This window comes from Salmo salar, chromosome 17, assembly GCF_965601325.2.
Source record: "Salmo salar chromosome 17, fSalSal1, whole genome shotgun sequence".
Taxonomy (NCBI): Eukaryota; Metazoa; Chordata; class Actinopteri; order Salmoniformes; family Salmonidae; genus Salmo; species Salmo salar.
Window position 1 is genome coordinate 6,949,456 of NC_138307.1, and position 13,669 is coordinate 6,963,124.

Below are 13,669 nucleotides of genomic sequence, written 5' to 3' on the forward strand. Positions count from 1 at the left end.
GGCACAGACAGACAGAAAACACAAGTATAAATACCCATAGGATAAGTGGGGGAGATGGGCAAAGCCTGGAAGGGGTGGGGACAAGCACAAAGATAGTTGAAACAGGTCAGGGTGTGACAAAAATACATATCATTACATTGGTTCATATTTATACATATACATACACTCATATAAAAGTGAGCTAGCTAGCTTCTTGGCTACACTCAAGTTGCTTGTTTTTCAATAGGTCAAAACAATTAAATTGTAAATCAAAATGACCAGACAAGTGAACACAGTATATTTAAACATGCTATCTCTTGATTTGAAAACGTACAAATGAGTACAAACCGGAACACAGGATAAAAAATAAGGAGAAATAGAGAGCAAGCTTCTGTGTTCTTTTCACTGGGCTTCTTCCAACGGTGACAGACCATTGACAAAGAACAGGCGCGCGAGCCTGCAGCAAAGGAGCTCTGAATGCCTTTCCTAGTGGTAGCGCTATGTAAACATGTATGTACAGTGCATTGCAAAGTATTCAGACCCCTTGACTTTTTCCACATTTTGTTAGGTTGCAACCTTATTCTAAAATGGATTCTACACACAATACCCCATAATGACAAAGCCAAAACAGATTTTTTATAATTTGGGCAAATCTATTAAAAATACAAAACAGAAATACCTTATTTACATAAGTATTCAGACCCTTTGATATGAGACTCGAAATTGAGCTCAGGTCATCCTGTTTCTATTGATCACCATTAAGATGTTTCTACAACATGATTGGAGTCCACCTGTGGTAAATTCAATTGATTGGATATGATTTGGAAAGCTACACACACCTGTCTATATAAGGTCCCACAGTTGACAGCATGTCAGAGCAAAAACCAAGCCATGAGGTTGAAGGAATTGTGTGGAGAGCTCAGAGACAGAATGGTGTTGAGGCACAGATCTGGGGAAGGGTACCAAAACATTTCTGCAACATTGAAGGTCTGCAAGAACACAGTGGCCTCCATCATTCTTAAATGGAAGAAGTTTGGAACCACCAAGACTCTTCCTAGAGCTGGCTAATCAGGGGAGAAGGGCCTTGGTCAGGGACACTCGGACAGAGCTCCAGAGTTCATCTGTGGAGATGGGAGAACCTTCCAGAAGGACAACCATCTCTGCAGCAATACACCAATCAGGCCTTTATGATACAGTGGCCAGACGGAAGCCACTCCTCAGTAAAAGGCACATGACAGCCAGCTTGGAGTTTGCCAAAAGGCACCTAAAGGACTCTCAGACCATGAGAAACAAGATTCTCTGGTCTGTTGAAACCAAGATTGAACTCTTTGGCCTGAATGCTAAGCGTCACGTCTGGAGGAAACCTGGCACCATCCCTACGGTGAAGCATGGTAGTGGCAGCATCATGCCATGGGGATATTTTTCAGCGGTAGGTACTGGGAGACTAGTTGTGATCGAGGGAAAGATGAACGGAGCAAAGTGCAGAGAGATCCCTGATGAAAACCTGCTCCAGAGCGCTCAGGAGCGCAGACTGGGGCGACCCTAAGCAAACAGCCAAGACAATGCAGAGTTGCTTCGGGACAAGTCTCTGAATGTCCTTGAGTGGCCCAGCCAGAGTCCGGACTTGAACCCGATCGAACATCTCTGGAGAGACCTGAAAATAGCTGTGCAACGATGCTCCCCATCCAACCTGACAGAGCTTGAGAGGATTTGCAGAGAAGAATGGGAGAAACTCCCCAAATACAGGTGTGTCAAGCTTGTAGTGTCAGACTTGAGGCTGTAATCACTGCCAGAGGTGCTTCAACAAAGTACTGAGTAAAGGGTCTGAATACTTATGTAAATGTAATATGAAAAAAATCTAAAATACAGTTTTTGCTTTGTCATATTAGGGTATTGTGTGTAGATTGATGAGGGGAAAAAAACATTTAATCCATTTTAGAATAAGGCTGTAACGTAACAAAATGTGGAAAAGTCAAGGGGTCTGAATACTTTCAGAATGCAGTATCATCATGGAGGACTACAATAATAAATAATTATTTTTAACGCACTTTAATTATTATACTCATGGTGTCTAAGTAGTCTTTTTACAGAATGGAATTACAGAATTTGCAATTCCACATGTGGAAACATTGCTACAGCAACACGTTAACATCAGCTTTTCACATACAGTATGAGGAGAATAACACTTTTTCACCCCCACATGTGAACTTGCAATTTCATATGTGAAAGTTGGATTTTTACATGTGGACTTTTCTTACATGTAAAACTGCAAATGTGATTTTCACATGTGAATGTTTTTCAAATGTGAACCTGCAATTCCACATGTGAAAGTGAGATTTTTACATGTGGAGTTTTCTTACATGTCAAATCAAATCTTATTTGTCACAAACACATGGTTAGCAGATGTTAATGCAAGTGTAGTGAAATGCTTGTGCTTCTAGTTCCGACAATGCAGTAATATCCAACGAGTAATCTAACCTAACAATTTCACAACAATTACCTTATATACACACAAGTGCAAAGGAATGAATAAGAATATGTACATAAAAAAAATATATGAATGAGTGATGGTATAGAACGGCATAGGCAAGATGCAGTGGATGGTATAGAGTACAGTATATACATATGAGATGAGTAATGTAGGTGTCATGGCCGTTGTTGTAAGAATCAGACCAAAATGCAGCGTGGTTTGGGTTCATCATCTTTATTACATGAACCGGCAAAAAAAACAAACAATAAAGACCAAAAACGAACGTGAAGCTATGCAGTGGTCAAGGCAACTATACACAAACAATATCCCACAAAACATAGTGGGGAAGTGGCTGCCTAAATATGATCCCCAATCAGAGACATCTATAAACAGCTGCCTCTGATTGGGAACCATACCAGGCCACCATAGAAACAGAACAACTAGACAGAAACACCCCACCCTAGTCACACCCCGACCTAACCAAAATAGAGAATAAAAAGGCTCTCTATTTTCAGGGTGTGACAGTAGGATATATAAACATATAAAAGTGGCATTGTTTAAAGTGGCTAGTGATACATTACATCAAGATAGCAAGATGCAGTAGATGGTATAGAGTACAGTATATACCTATGAGATGAGTAATGTAGGGTATGTAAACATATAAAAGTGGCATTGTTTGAAGTGGCTAGTGATACATTACATCAAGATGGTAAGATGCAGTAGATGATATAGAGTACAGTATATGCACATGAGATGAGTAATGTAGGGTATGTAAACATTATATGAAGTGGCATTGTTTAAAGTGGCTAGTGATACATTTATTACATCAATTTTTCCATAATTAAAGTGGCTGGAGTAGAGTCAGTATGTTGGCAGCAGCCACTCAATGTTAGTGATGGCTGTTTAACAGTCTGATGGCCTTGAGATAGAAGCTGTTTTTCAGTCTCTCGGTCCCCGCTTTGATGCACCTGTACTGACCTCGCCTTCTGGATGATAGTGGGGTGAACAGGCAGTGGCTCGGGTGGTTGTTGTCCTTGATGATCTTTTTGGCATTCTTGTGACATCGGGTGGTGTAGGTGTCCTGGGGGCGGCCCGTCAGGAAGTCCAGGACCCAGTTGCATGACGATTTTGGAGGGTACTATGGTGTTAAATGCTGAGCTGTAGTCGATGAACAGCATTCTCACATAGGTATTCCTCTTATCCAGATGGGTTAGGGCAGTGTGCAGTGTGATTGCAATTGCGACGTCTGTGGACCTATTGGGGCGGTAAGCAAATTGGAGGGGGGCTAGAGTGTCAGGTAGGGTGGAGGTGATATGGTCCTTGACTAGTCTCTCAAAGCACTTCATGATGACGTAAGTGAGTGCTACGGGGCGATAGTCATTTAGCTCAGTTACCTTAGCTTTCTTGGGAACAGGAACAATGGTGGCCCTCTTGAAGCATGTGGGGACAGCAGACTGGGATAAGGATTGATTGAATATGTCCGTAAACACACCAGCGAGCTGGTCTGCGCATGCTCTGAGGACGCGGCTGGGGATGCCGTCTGGGCCTGCAGCCTTGCGAGGGTTGAAACGTTTAAATGTTTTGCTCACGTCGGCTGCAGTGAAGGAGAGCACGCAGGTTTTGGTAGCGGGCCGTGTCAGTGGCACTGTATTGTCCTCAAAGCAAGCAAAGAAGTTGTTTAGTCTGTCTGGGAGCAAGACATCCTGGTCCGCGACGGGGCTGGTTTTCCTTTTATAGTCCGTGATTGTAAAACTGCAAATGTGATTGTCACGTGTGGATTTTGCTGACATGTGAAACTGCAAATGTGATTTGTCCTCTAGCAGAACCAGTGGACATTACAGACTTATTATAGAGACTGAAGTGATGCAAGTGAAAACTACCACATCCTTCAAAAAGGTTACATGGCCATTTCCTCCTGTCCAATTGCTCAGCTCTAAAATGTGTGTGTTTGTGTATGTGTGTGTGTGTGTGTGTGTGTGTGTCCAACATGATTGGAGTGTAGTAGAGAGAGGCCAGTAATGAATTGGACTGTATAATAGGCTACAGAGTTACTATAGGGGCACCACCCCCATACATTACTGTGAACTATATTCTCTCATATGGTTCATTAGGGAAAGCAGTACTAGCAGCAAATGAGCTCTGTAGATCTGCACAGAATGGCATAACATTCCTTCCAGATATGCTTTGACTAAGCATAATTCTAAAGCTAATCTAATGCTGAATTGATAGTAATTTATCAGGCGTCATTGTAAATAAAAATTTGTTCTTAACTAACTTGCCTAGTTAAATAAAGGTTAAATAAAAAAATAAAAAATAAAACCATAATATGGCAATTCTTGGCATATCTGTTGTGTAACAAAACCAAGCAATTCTACCATTAGATTTTGTCTTACAGCACTGTAGCTGTAGTCTAATTTATTCAAAACAATTTCAGAGACTTCTGGCTGTTGGTAATAGTGCAACTAATCAAGGTGTTCTCTGCTTTATCAGTAGCACCCTTAAACACCCTACCTCTTTAATCCAACTCCTATTACCATAATGAAATCCCCAGTTCTATTACAAATCCTTTCTGAATAGCTGTGTGCCTAGATCTGAGGAAGAACGTAGGCCTACAAGGCTATACTCATGAAGGCTGTTCACATTGCTACCTGAGGCTACTATCACTTTCGTATAATAATCAGACCTTGTCTTCTCCTAATCAGCCTCCAACTCTGATTGTAAGACCATGAATACAATCATTTATCACAGTAGTTATTCTTCTGGTGTTATGCAAAGAATTCAGAACAAGTCGAGACTTGTTCCAAAGACTTTAGCTGTCTGTCTCACTGAGGCAGTTGCCAGAGTTAGTAGAGTCTGAATGACAGGATTAGCCAACACACACACACACACACACACACACACACACACACACACACACACACACACAAGCAGGCACCCACACACACACCACACACACACACACACACTACTCTTCCCCAGCCCTGCCCAGCCCTGCTAGTACACTGACCCATAATCTAACTGGGGTGTAGATGTTGCTATTCCTGTCCCTGGTCACTTCTAGAAGTCTCCTGACTGAGCCACTTCATTTGCAAGTGTATACAAACAGAGGAGCACTACTGTTGCCAAGGCTGATTTACAACTGAGTTGAGCTTCAATCTGCAGGTTCTCCAGTCAACAAATAAAGCCCCTCTAAATTGGCCTATTGTTGCTTTCTTTGCTATATGGAAATATCCATAGTTAAAGACTAGTTAATATTACAGTATGTGTTTCTGGCATCAAAAAATTGGTCCATACAGGTAGTGCACTATCAGTCTAAAGTACACAGGAAATAGAGCTGTAGTACACAGGAAATATACTTAGAGTGTTGGCCAACAAGGATGTCTGTCCATCTGGGTGTTTTCTTTGTGGGGGGATGAAGATTAAGTAGATTGTGGGTGGGGATTGTATCCCCTGACCCCTGTCCTACTTTCAGTGAGAGTTGCATTGGAACACACACACACACACACACACACACACACACACACACACACACACACACACACACACACACACACACACACACACACACACACACGGATTAGGATTGACGGATATAGGCTCTCTCATGATTACTCTGTGATGAACTGAGAGGCACTCAGGAAGAAGGCCAATTGCCAGTTAGTAGTTAATCCAGAGTGTGGGTGTCATCGGCCAATCTTCAGACAACTGCTAAGGTGGATGGAGTGTCAGTATGGCACAGTATTTGTCTAATATAGACACAGTGTTGATGACTACCAATCAATAGAGACTGTGTGGCTTAGTCGGTAGAGCATGGTGCTTGCAAAGTTAAGGGTTAAGGGGTTCGATTCCTGCTGGGGCTACCCATATCTTAAAATGTATGCGCGCATGACAGTGAATCTCATTGGATAAAAGAGTCTGCCTAATGTCATATTATTATTATATATCAAGTGTGAAGACTCCAAGTTGGCCCACACTTATCTCATCACATGGCTGTCTGTGACATCGAGAAGATGGTGGGTGTGTTTCTCTGCCCAGGCGTTGCTGACGCATGCCAGATCTTACAACGCCTGGATAAGGTATTTTACGTATCAGCTAATCACATCATATTTTATAGCAATCTGGTGCCCGACTGCACAGTCGATTATGTGGCATGTGACCATTGAATGATGCATGCAACATCTGAGCACGGGAAAGCGACTGCTCGCGTTGATAGGTAAAATGCCTATCCAGGCGTTGTAAGATCTGGCTTGCGTCAGCAACACATGTGCAGAGGAACGCGCTCTATGACATACATCTTGATCTGATTGGCTTTTACAAGCCTACTGAGATGGGTTGTAAGAGCCTACTACCAGCCAATGGGTGTTCTGTATGTGGGTATGCCATGCATTCAAGAGCTGAAGTCGCAACTTCTTTACCAAATAAAGTGTTTAGTTACTTCCCTCTAGTGGTGAATACTGTAACATTATTATCGTTCTAAAATCTAACTCTCATCTAACTCCTATCATATAATGAATGAACCAATTCCAGATATCTATTTTCTTCAGAGGGAAATGTTCTGGGAGTCGCTGCTAGCAAGGTACCTCAAATCAAATCAAATCAAATGTATTTATATAGCCCTTCGTACATCAGCTGATATCTCAAAGTGCTGTACAGAACCCAGCCTAAAACCCCAAACAGCAAGCAATGCATGTGAAAGAAGCACGGTGGCTAGGAAAAACTCCCTAGGAAAAACTCCCTAGAAAGGCCAAAAACCTAAGAAGAAACCTAGAGAGGAACCAGGCTATGAGGGGTGGCCAGTCCTCTTCTGGCTGTGCCGGGTGGATATTATAACAGAACATGGTCAAGATGTTAAAATGTTAATAAATGACCAGCATGGTCAAATAATAATAATCATAGTAGTTGTCGAGGGTGCAACAAGCACGTCCGGTGAACAGGTCAGGGTTCCATAGCCGCAGGCAGAACGGTTGAAACTGGAGCAGCAGCACGGCCAGGTGGACTGGGGACAGCAAGGAGTCATCATGCCAGGTAGTCCTGAGGCATGGTCCTAGGGCTCAGGTCCTCCGAGAGAAAGAAAGAAAGAGAGAAAGAGAGAATTAGAGAGAGCATATTTAAATTCACACAGGACACCGGATAAGACAAGAGAAATACTCCAGATGTAACAGACTGATCCTAGCCCCCCGACACATAAACTACTGCAGCATAAATACTGGAGGCTGAGACACTGGAGGCTGAAATACTGGAGGCTGAAATACTGAGACCTCACCATATAGAGTTCATTACTTTGCAGAATAGATCGTCCCTAAACTTCCTCAACCTATTCGCCACTCAATTCCAGTGAAATGCTCTACTTATCTGTGGAAACGCTGGCGATGGGACTTGATGATAACCTGTGGAGTACATCAAATATGCTAATAGATGCAATGTAATTAGTAGAAGTTGATGAGGAGTGGTGTCCCTGAACACGGATTGAATCCAGAGGAAAATGAAGTGTCTTTGTGTGTTGAAGGAAACATTACATTTCCTTCTCATAAAAGCAGTGTTCCCTGAAGGATGTGACTTTCTCTCCTCATCCATATCATAAACAGTGCGTTTAAAAAAAAATCTGATAGAGTCTTTTTAATCTGATGGGTGGTACATGATGAAACTGCTAACCTTTTCTGTGTCTTGAAACTTGAAACGTGTCCTCTATGTACAGCATGGGTGCCACCTTGTGGCAACGAGTCCAACATTACATTTCTAGAGATCTTTTAAATGGCAAGCTAAGGGGATCAGTGGAATAACTGGTTAACCTAAAGCCCCACTCTAATGCATGACTTACAAGCAATATATATAACCCAGTTGAAGTAGAAATTTACCAACTGGAGAAGGGGAGAGAATGGAAGAGAAGGAGAGAAGAGAGAAAAGGGGAGATAAGGGAGAGAATAAGAAAGGTCAGAGAAGAGGAGAGAATGGTAGAGAAGAGAATGGTAGAGAAGGGGAGAGAAGGAGAGAGAAGAAGAGAGATGAGAACATACTGTATGTCCTCAGATGACCAAACCTCAGTGTTGTTTTCTTAGTTCTACCCCTGGTTACTCCCCTAGTCAGTGTGCAGACCACTAGAGCTCCCTGGCACTCTGCCAGGGATGAGTCAGCCACTTGGCAAACCTTTTCAACTCAGCGAGAGGCTCTGACCTGTAGCCATGGTTACAGCAAAACACAGGGAGACCGCTTTATCTCACACTACAAAAGCTGACATCTCTCTTTTGGAGAGTTACAGCGAGAAATCTTTTCTTAAACATTTTAAGGGGGATTTTTTTACTTGTAAAATGTCAACTCAAATGTTAAAAAAAGTTAGAATACTGAACTCGAATTCTTATCTAGAATCTTTATTTGCTATATCAATTTTGGACTTATAAATTCATGATATATTGATGATGATATTATTGCCTTAACTCCCTTATCTTACCTCATTTGCACTCACTGTATATAGACTTTTTGTTTCCTTTTGTTCTACTGTATTATTGACTGTATGTTTTGTTTATTCCATGTGTAACTCTGTGTTGTTTGTGTCGCACTGCTTTGCTTTATCTTGGCCAGGTCGCGGTTGTAAATGAGAACTTGTTCTCAACTAGCCTACCTGGTTAAATAAAGGTGAAATAAAAATAAATAAATAAAAATTCTAAATGAGCTTAGTTCAACTGTCGTACCCCATCAGAACCCAACATATAAGCTTGTTTTTTACTGCAATGTTTGTAAGCAATTTAAAAGGAAACAAACACTGTATAACCTCAAAACATCCATTATATCCATGAGATGATGGATGATCAGTCCTTGCATCCATAGCTCTGTCTATGAATTTCAGAGTGATTACATTTCTCCAGGCCCAACCCTCAGCTTTTTACCAAAATAGAGGTGGGGTAAGCACTTTCTTATTGTTTCAATTAAGTACTCTTGCTTTAAGCCACAAGTATAACAAATCTGTCTACCAACATCTCCAAGCCATATAATACAGTTTTTGGGTTGGGTTAACACCAGTATCAATAGCAATATTAAAGACATTGATGGATCGCAAACCAATATGGACAAGGAGTGACAGTCACACTCACATCCTGGTTATACAACTCCTGGTCTTTACAGAGCCCTGTCTGTTGTGTCTTCACTACTATCCCAGCATCCCCCACCACCGTGGCTCATCATATGCATCTCTTAAAGATGGGAAGTCACAAGTCCACCAGACCCGTCAGACCCACCAGACCCAATACAAATACAATACTTTATTCTGTTCATCATGAACTGTGTGAACCCTTTTACTTGATACGTGATACACTGAAATAATGCTGCATTTACCATTACACCGATTTGTTTGTTCTCATAGGGTCATCATTGATCAGAGAGAGAGAGAGAGCGAGAGAGAGAGAGAGAGAGAGAGAGAGAGAGAGAGAGAGAGAGAGAGAGAGAGAGAGAGAGAGAGAGAGAGAGAGAGAGAGAGAGAGAGAGAACGAGAGAGAGAAATGTATTTATTCTCAGCTCGGAGTCATGTTGTCAACTCTCACCTACCCGCCCAACAGTCCTGTCAGGTCATTGGATAGAGTGCATATGATATGATCAGAGGATTGTTCGGGATTGGGTGGATTTTTCTCTGAGCTCAGCTAAAATCATCTAGAAAAACTCAAACTCAACCTCCTACCAATAACATTTTCCAGAGAGTAGTTTGTTCTATGCTTAATGAATGAGTTGGAGAGAGAAGAGGTACGAAAATGATAGATTGTGGATTTGACTGGATCTGTTTCTATGGTCATCTGACTACAATGACTATAGACAGTCTTTCAAAGCAAGCAACGGTGATTTCTTCACACAAGAACAACTGTTTTCAGTGGACAATGGTCAACTGTTGTCAGAAGTATGTGAAATATATTTAGGAAGAGACAAAGAAACATTTATCATGCAGTAAAAAACACTTTCTCCCAAATGCTTCCTGAGAAGAATGCAAAACAGATGCTGGCCAGAGAGTTGAGAGAGTTTGTGGGAGGGAGAAGTCAATAGAACAGGAATTCAATGTATTTTGGAACTTGATCACATTTGTTTTCAACCTCTTTTTTAATTAAATGGTAAGGGATTATGTTGCTACTCTAGGTTAAGATTTTGGTATCTTATGCATACCTAGACTTTAGACGCCTCAAATTTGGAAGACTTAGCTCAATAGTAAATAAACGAAATCTGAGCCCTCTCTATTTCTGCTCTAGTTAACTGTAAACACTTATCATTCCTAAAGTTCAGGCATATATTCATCCTGGTGAAACAACACAACATATTTAACTTTTTTAAACATGAGGTTGACATGGATGGCTGTGCCTGCTTAGTAGTCCGGGGATGCATAGGGCACATGTCTGGCCAACTCCACAAGTGAAAAGAAATGTGTTCATTAACATGCACAACCATCCATTTCCTCTGAAACAGGCCATTGTCTCAGACAAAACGCTGGTGGGGATTGTGGCAACCAGAAGGTCCAAAGTCTGAGGGATCAATACAAATGGCCATGCATAGAAAATCCTCTTTACAATTACAGGTAAAGTGGTTTAAGGGTGGAGGTTAGGGAGACGGAAAGGGGGAGAAGGTGAAAGGCCTGTTTGTTTGCTTTAGCCTAATTCGTTTGGCAATACTTTAAACGGGGGTTTACAGTTCGTAATTGTAAATTGTCTAAACTTTTTAAGGACCCAAAAAATGTATTGCCTGTACAATCATATGAACATTAAATAGCCTATTATGATATAATGCAATCTTTCTTACACATCAGTTGTAAACCTGGAAGCTCAAATCCACAAATTCAGCTCAAAGTCATACTGTCATTCAAAACAATGGTATTCAAACAATACTGTAAATTGACCATTTTAACATGGTAAAAGACTGGCATAGCCATCAATGGTGAATTCTGTGTGAGAATACAGTGGAGTGAGAGGGTGAAAAAGAGCCTATTGGTCAGTGTGCTGGACTGGCAGGGTGGTTGACCAGAGGCACTAGACCCTCCCCACACCAACTATAAAAGCCTATACTCTTTGTCCCTCCACAGCCACTACTCACTCTCATCTGCAAATAACCTTTGTTTCAGTCCGAGACACACTGGTAGGTCAAGATTCTTTACTGTATCTGCTGTTTCTTAGTGAGTTGATCTTTAACTGGAGGCATTCGTTTGATTTGGGGGTTTGTACGGTGTAACGACAGGCTTAAAATGTTATTTCAAATTGTATGAGTATCTTGATTACTCCCCGCTAATCGCTGTGATGTCTTTTTTTCTTGTTGAGAGCGAGAGGTCTGAGAGATAGAATGTCATCATCTGATGCATTGAAGTTACATGACTGCTTACAGGTGTAGGATCTTACTGTTTTATCACCCTGTTGCAGGTTCCTCCAATGCAGGAAATGTAAAACTTGTAGTATATTTGAGGTAAAAAAATACTTCTGAAGTTAGTTTCTTCCACTTTGAAATTTCAGACTTGATTTTCCTTGATGAGAGATGTATCAACCCCTACAAAAATGTCCATTAATTATTATCCACATAATAATTAATATTTCGTGTTGCTGCAGGATTATTTTCCTGCTGTAGCAAACTGGCTCAAATTAAGATCCTACATCTGTGCGTGTTGTTTATGTCACATCGTAGGCCTAGAGATGAAATGTTTTTGCTATACTTTATAGATCACATTGCAAACCACAATGACTGATCTGGAGAGTTCACTGGCCACCATCATGGAGGTGTTCCATAGGTACGCAGAGAAAGAAGGAGACAAGCACAAACTAAAGAAAAGTGAACTAAAAGACTTGATCAATGAGGAGCTACCAGCCCTTACAGGGGTGAGTATATCACTACCATATTTCACTATAATATTTCATACGTCATTGTTTAAATTGAACATGCAGTTTGGATCTAGGCTATGGTTACAGCGTAATACACGTTTATCAATACATCATATATAATTCTACAGACTTTGTTGCACTAAGCTGGTGAGGCATTCATACATTATTATTCTATAATCAATGGGTGAAATGACCATAAAACCAGCTGTAAATATTGCAGAATGCGCCTTTAGTCATCAAATATGACCTTATCTATCTCTGTTTATCTGTTTTTGCCCTCAGCAAGTGAAGGACCAGGCCACTATGGACAGTTTGATGGAGAGCCTGGACACGGATGGAGACTCAGAATTGGACTTCCAAGAGTTCATGACATTTATCACCATGGTAACTGTCTGCTGCCATGATTTCTGCGAGCACCATGAGGACGAGTAGCTAGGCACCAGTTCAACAAGAGAGAGAGAGAGAAAGCCAGTAAATTATAAAGTAGGAACTTTAGTTTGATAAAAAAACTGAAATGTCAATGCAAACTTTGTATTTTTCCAGTTGGTCCCATTTAGATTCAATAGGTTTCTTATACCCTGTTTGCTTACAAAGGGTTAACACACTTTGTTTCATTGCCTGTGAGTTGACAAAGCCAAATTGGTTTAGTCCTGAAACTTCATAGAATAGTTTTTTGCCAACAAAGCTTAGAGCACTTATCTTGAATACTGTAAAGCTGAGAACCAAGGTAATAGATTCATGCATTTCTGCGGCTCTAAATTGGTTAAATTGTTATCACTAACAATGCATGTATAATCAGCTACCCCATTCATTGGACACGGTTTGGCAAGTAAAACAAGTATTCTCCAGTTTGATTTTGACCCCAAAAAATGTTGCCTTCCAGACAATATCTTGAATTGAATTCTGTTTTTATGAAAATGGTTTTCAAATTGAACTGTGCTTTGTGAGATGCTATTAAAAGTATAACATAGATAATCAATAAAGATGATAAAATGAATACAAGGACATACTTTTCACCAGTGACACCATGTCCTTTTTTACTTTAGATTCATACAATTCATATTTCTGTCTCCTGTTGAAAAGTTGTGATGTGTACCCCTAAGTGGCAGTGTTGCTCCATGACAAAATTATTGGCACCTACTGGATGTACGTAAAAGATATTGAATCAGTGACACAGAGAATGTATAAATCTTCCTGATGCGTCTTCAGTAAACATCTCTATACTATCATAGCTACGTGCCATACGTGCTACCTCTTGATGTCTGTCGCCAACTCTGTGTTTTAACTGTATTGGGAAGGAAGAGACAGTGAAAGCAATAAACTGAGTTGTCTACTGAGCCAAAGGCAGCACTCTCCTGTGAGACCATGTTCTCAGAAAGTATACACACAA

General features: G+C 40.9%; 1 protein-coding gene across 2 annotated transcripts; it reads left to right on the top strand.

Moving 5' to 3' along the window:
• Positions 1 to 11,414: 11,414 nt before the first annotated feature.
• LOC100286437 (S100 calcium binding protein, beta (neural)) lies at positions 11,415 to 13,284 on the top strand. Of its 2 annotated transcripts, NM_001146376.2 has the most exons (4): positions 11,494 to 11,548; positions 11,827 to 11,869; positions 12,121 to 12,276; positions 12,562 to 13,278. In NM_001146376.2, the coding sequence occupies exons 3-4, from the start codon at positions 12,139 to 12,141 to the stop codon at positions 12,709 to 12,711; spliced, it is 288 nt and encodes a 95-aa protein (NP_001139848.1). In that variant the 5' UTR covers positions 11,494 to 11,548; positions 11,827 to 11,869; positions 12,121 to 12,138; the 3' UTR covers positions 12,712 to 13,278. The 2 variants fall into 2 exon arrangements, with proteins under 2 accessions (XP_014006859.1, NP_001139848.1); XM_014151384.3 differs by lacking the exon at positions 11,827 to 11,869 and having other exon boundaries at positions 11,415 to 11,548; positions 12,562 to 13,284.
• Positions 13,285 to 13,669: the final 385 nt, after the last annotated feature.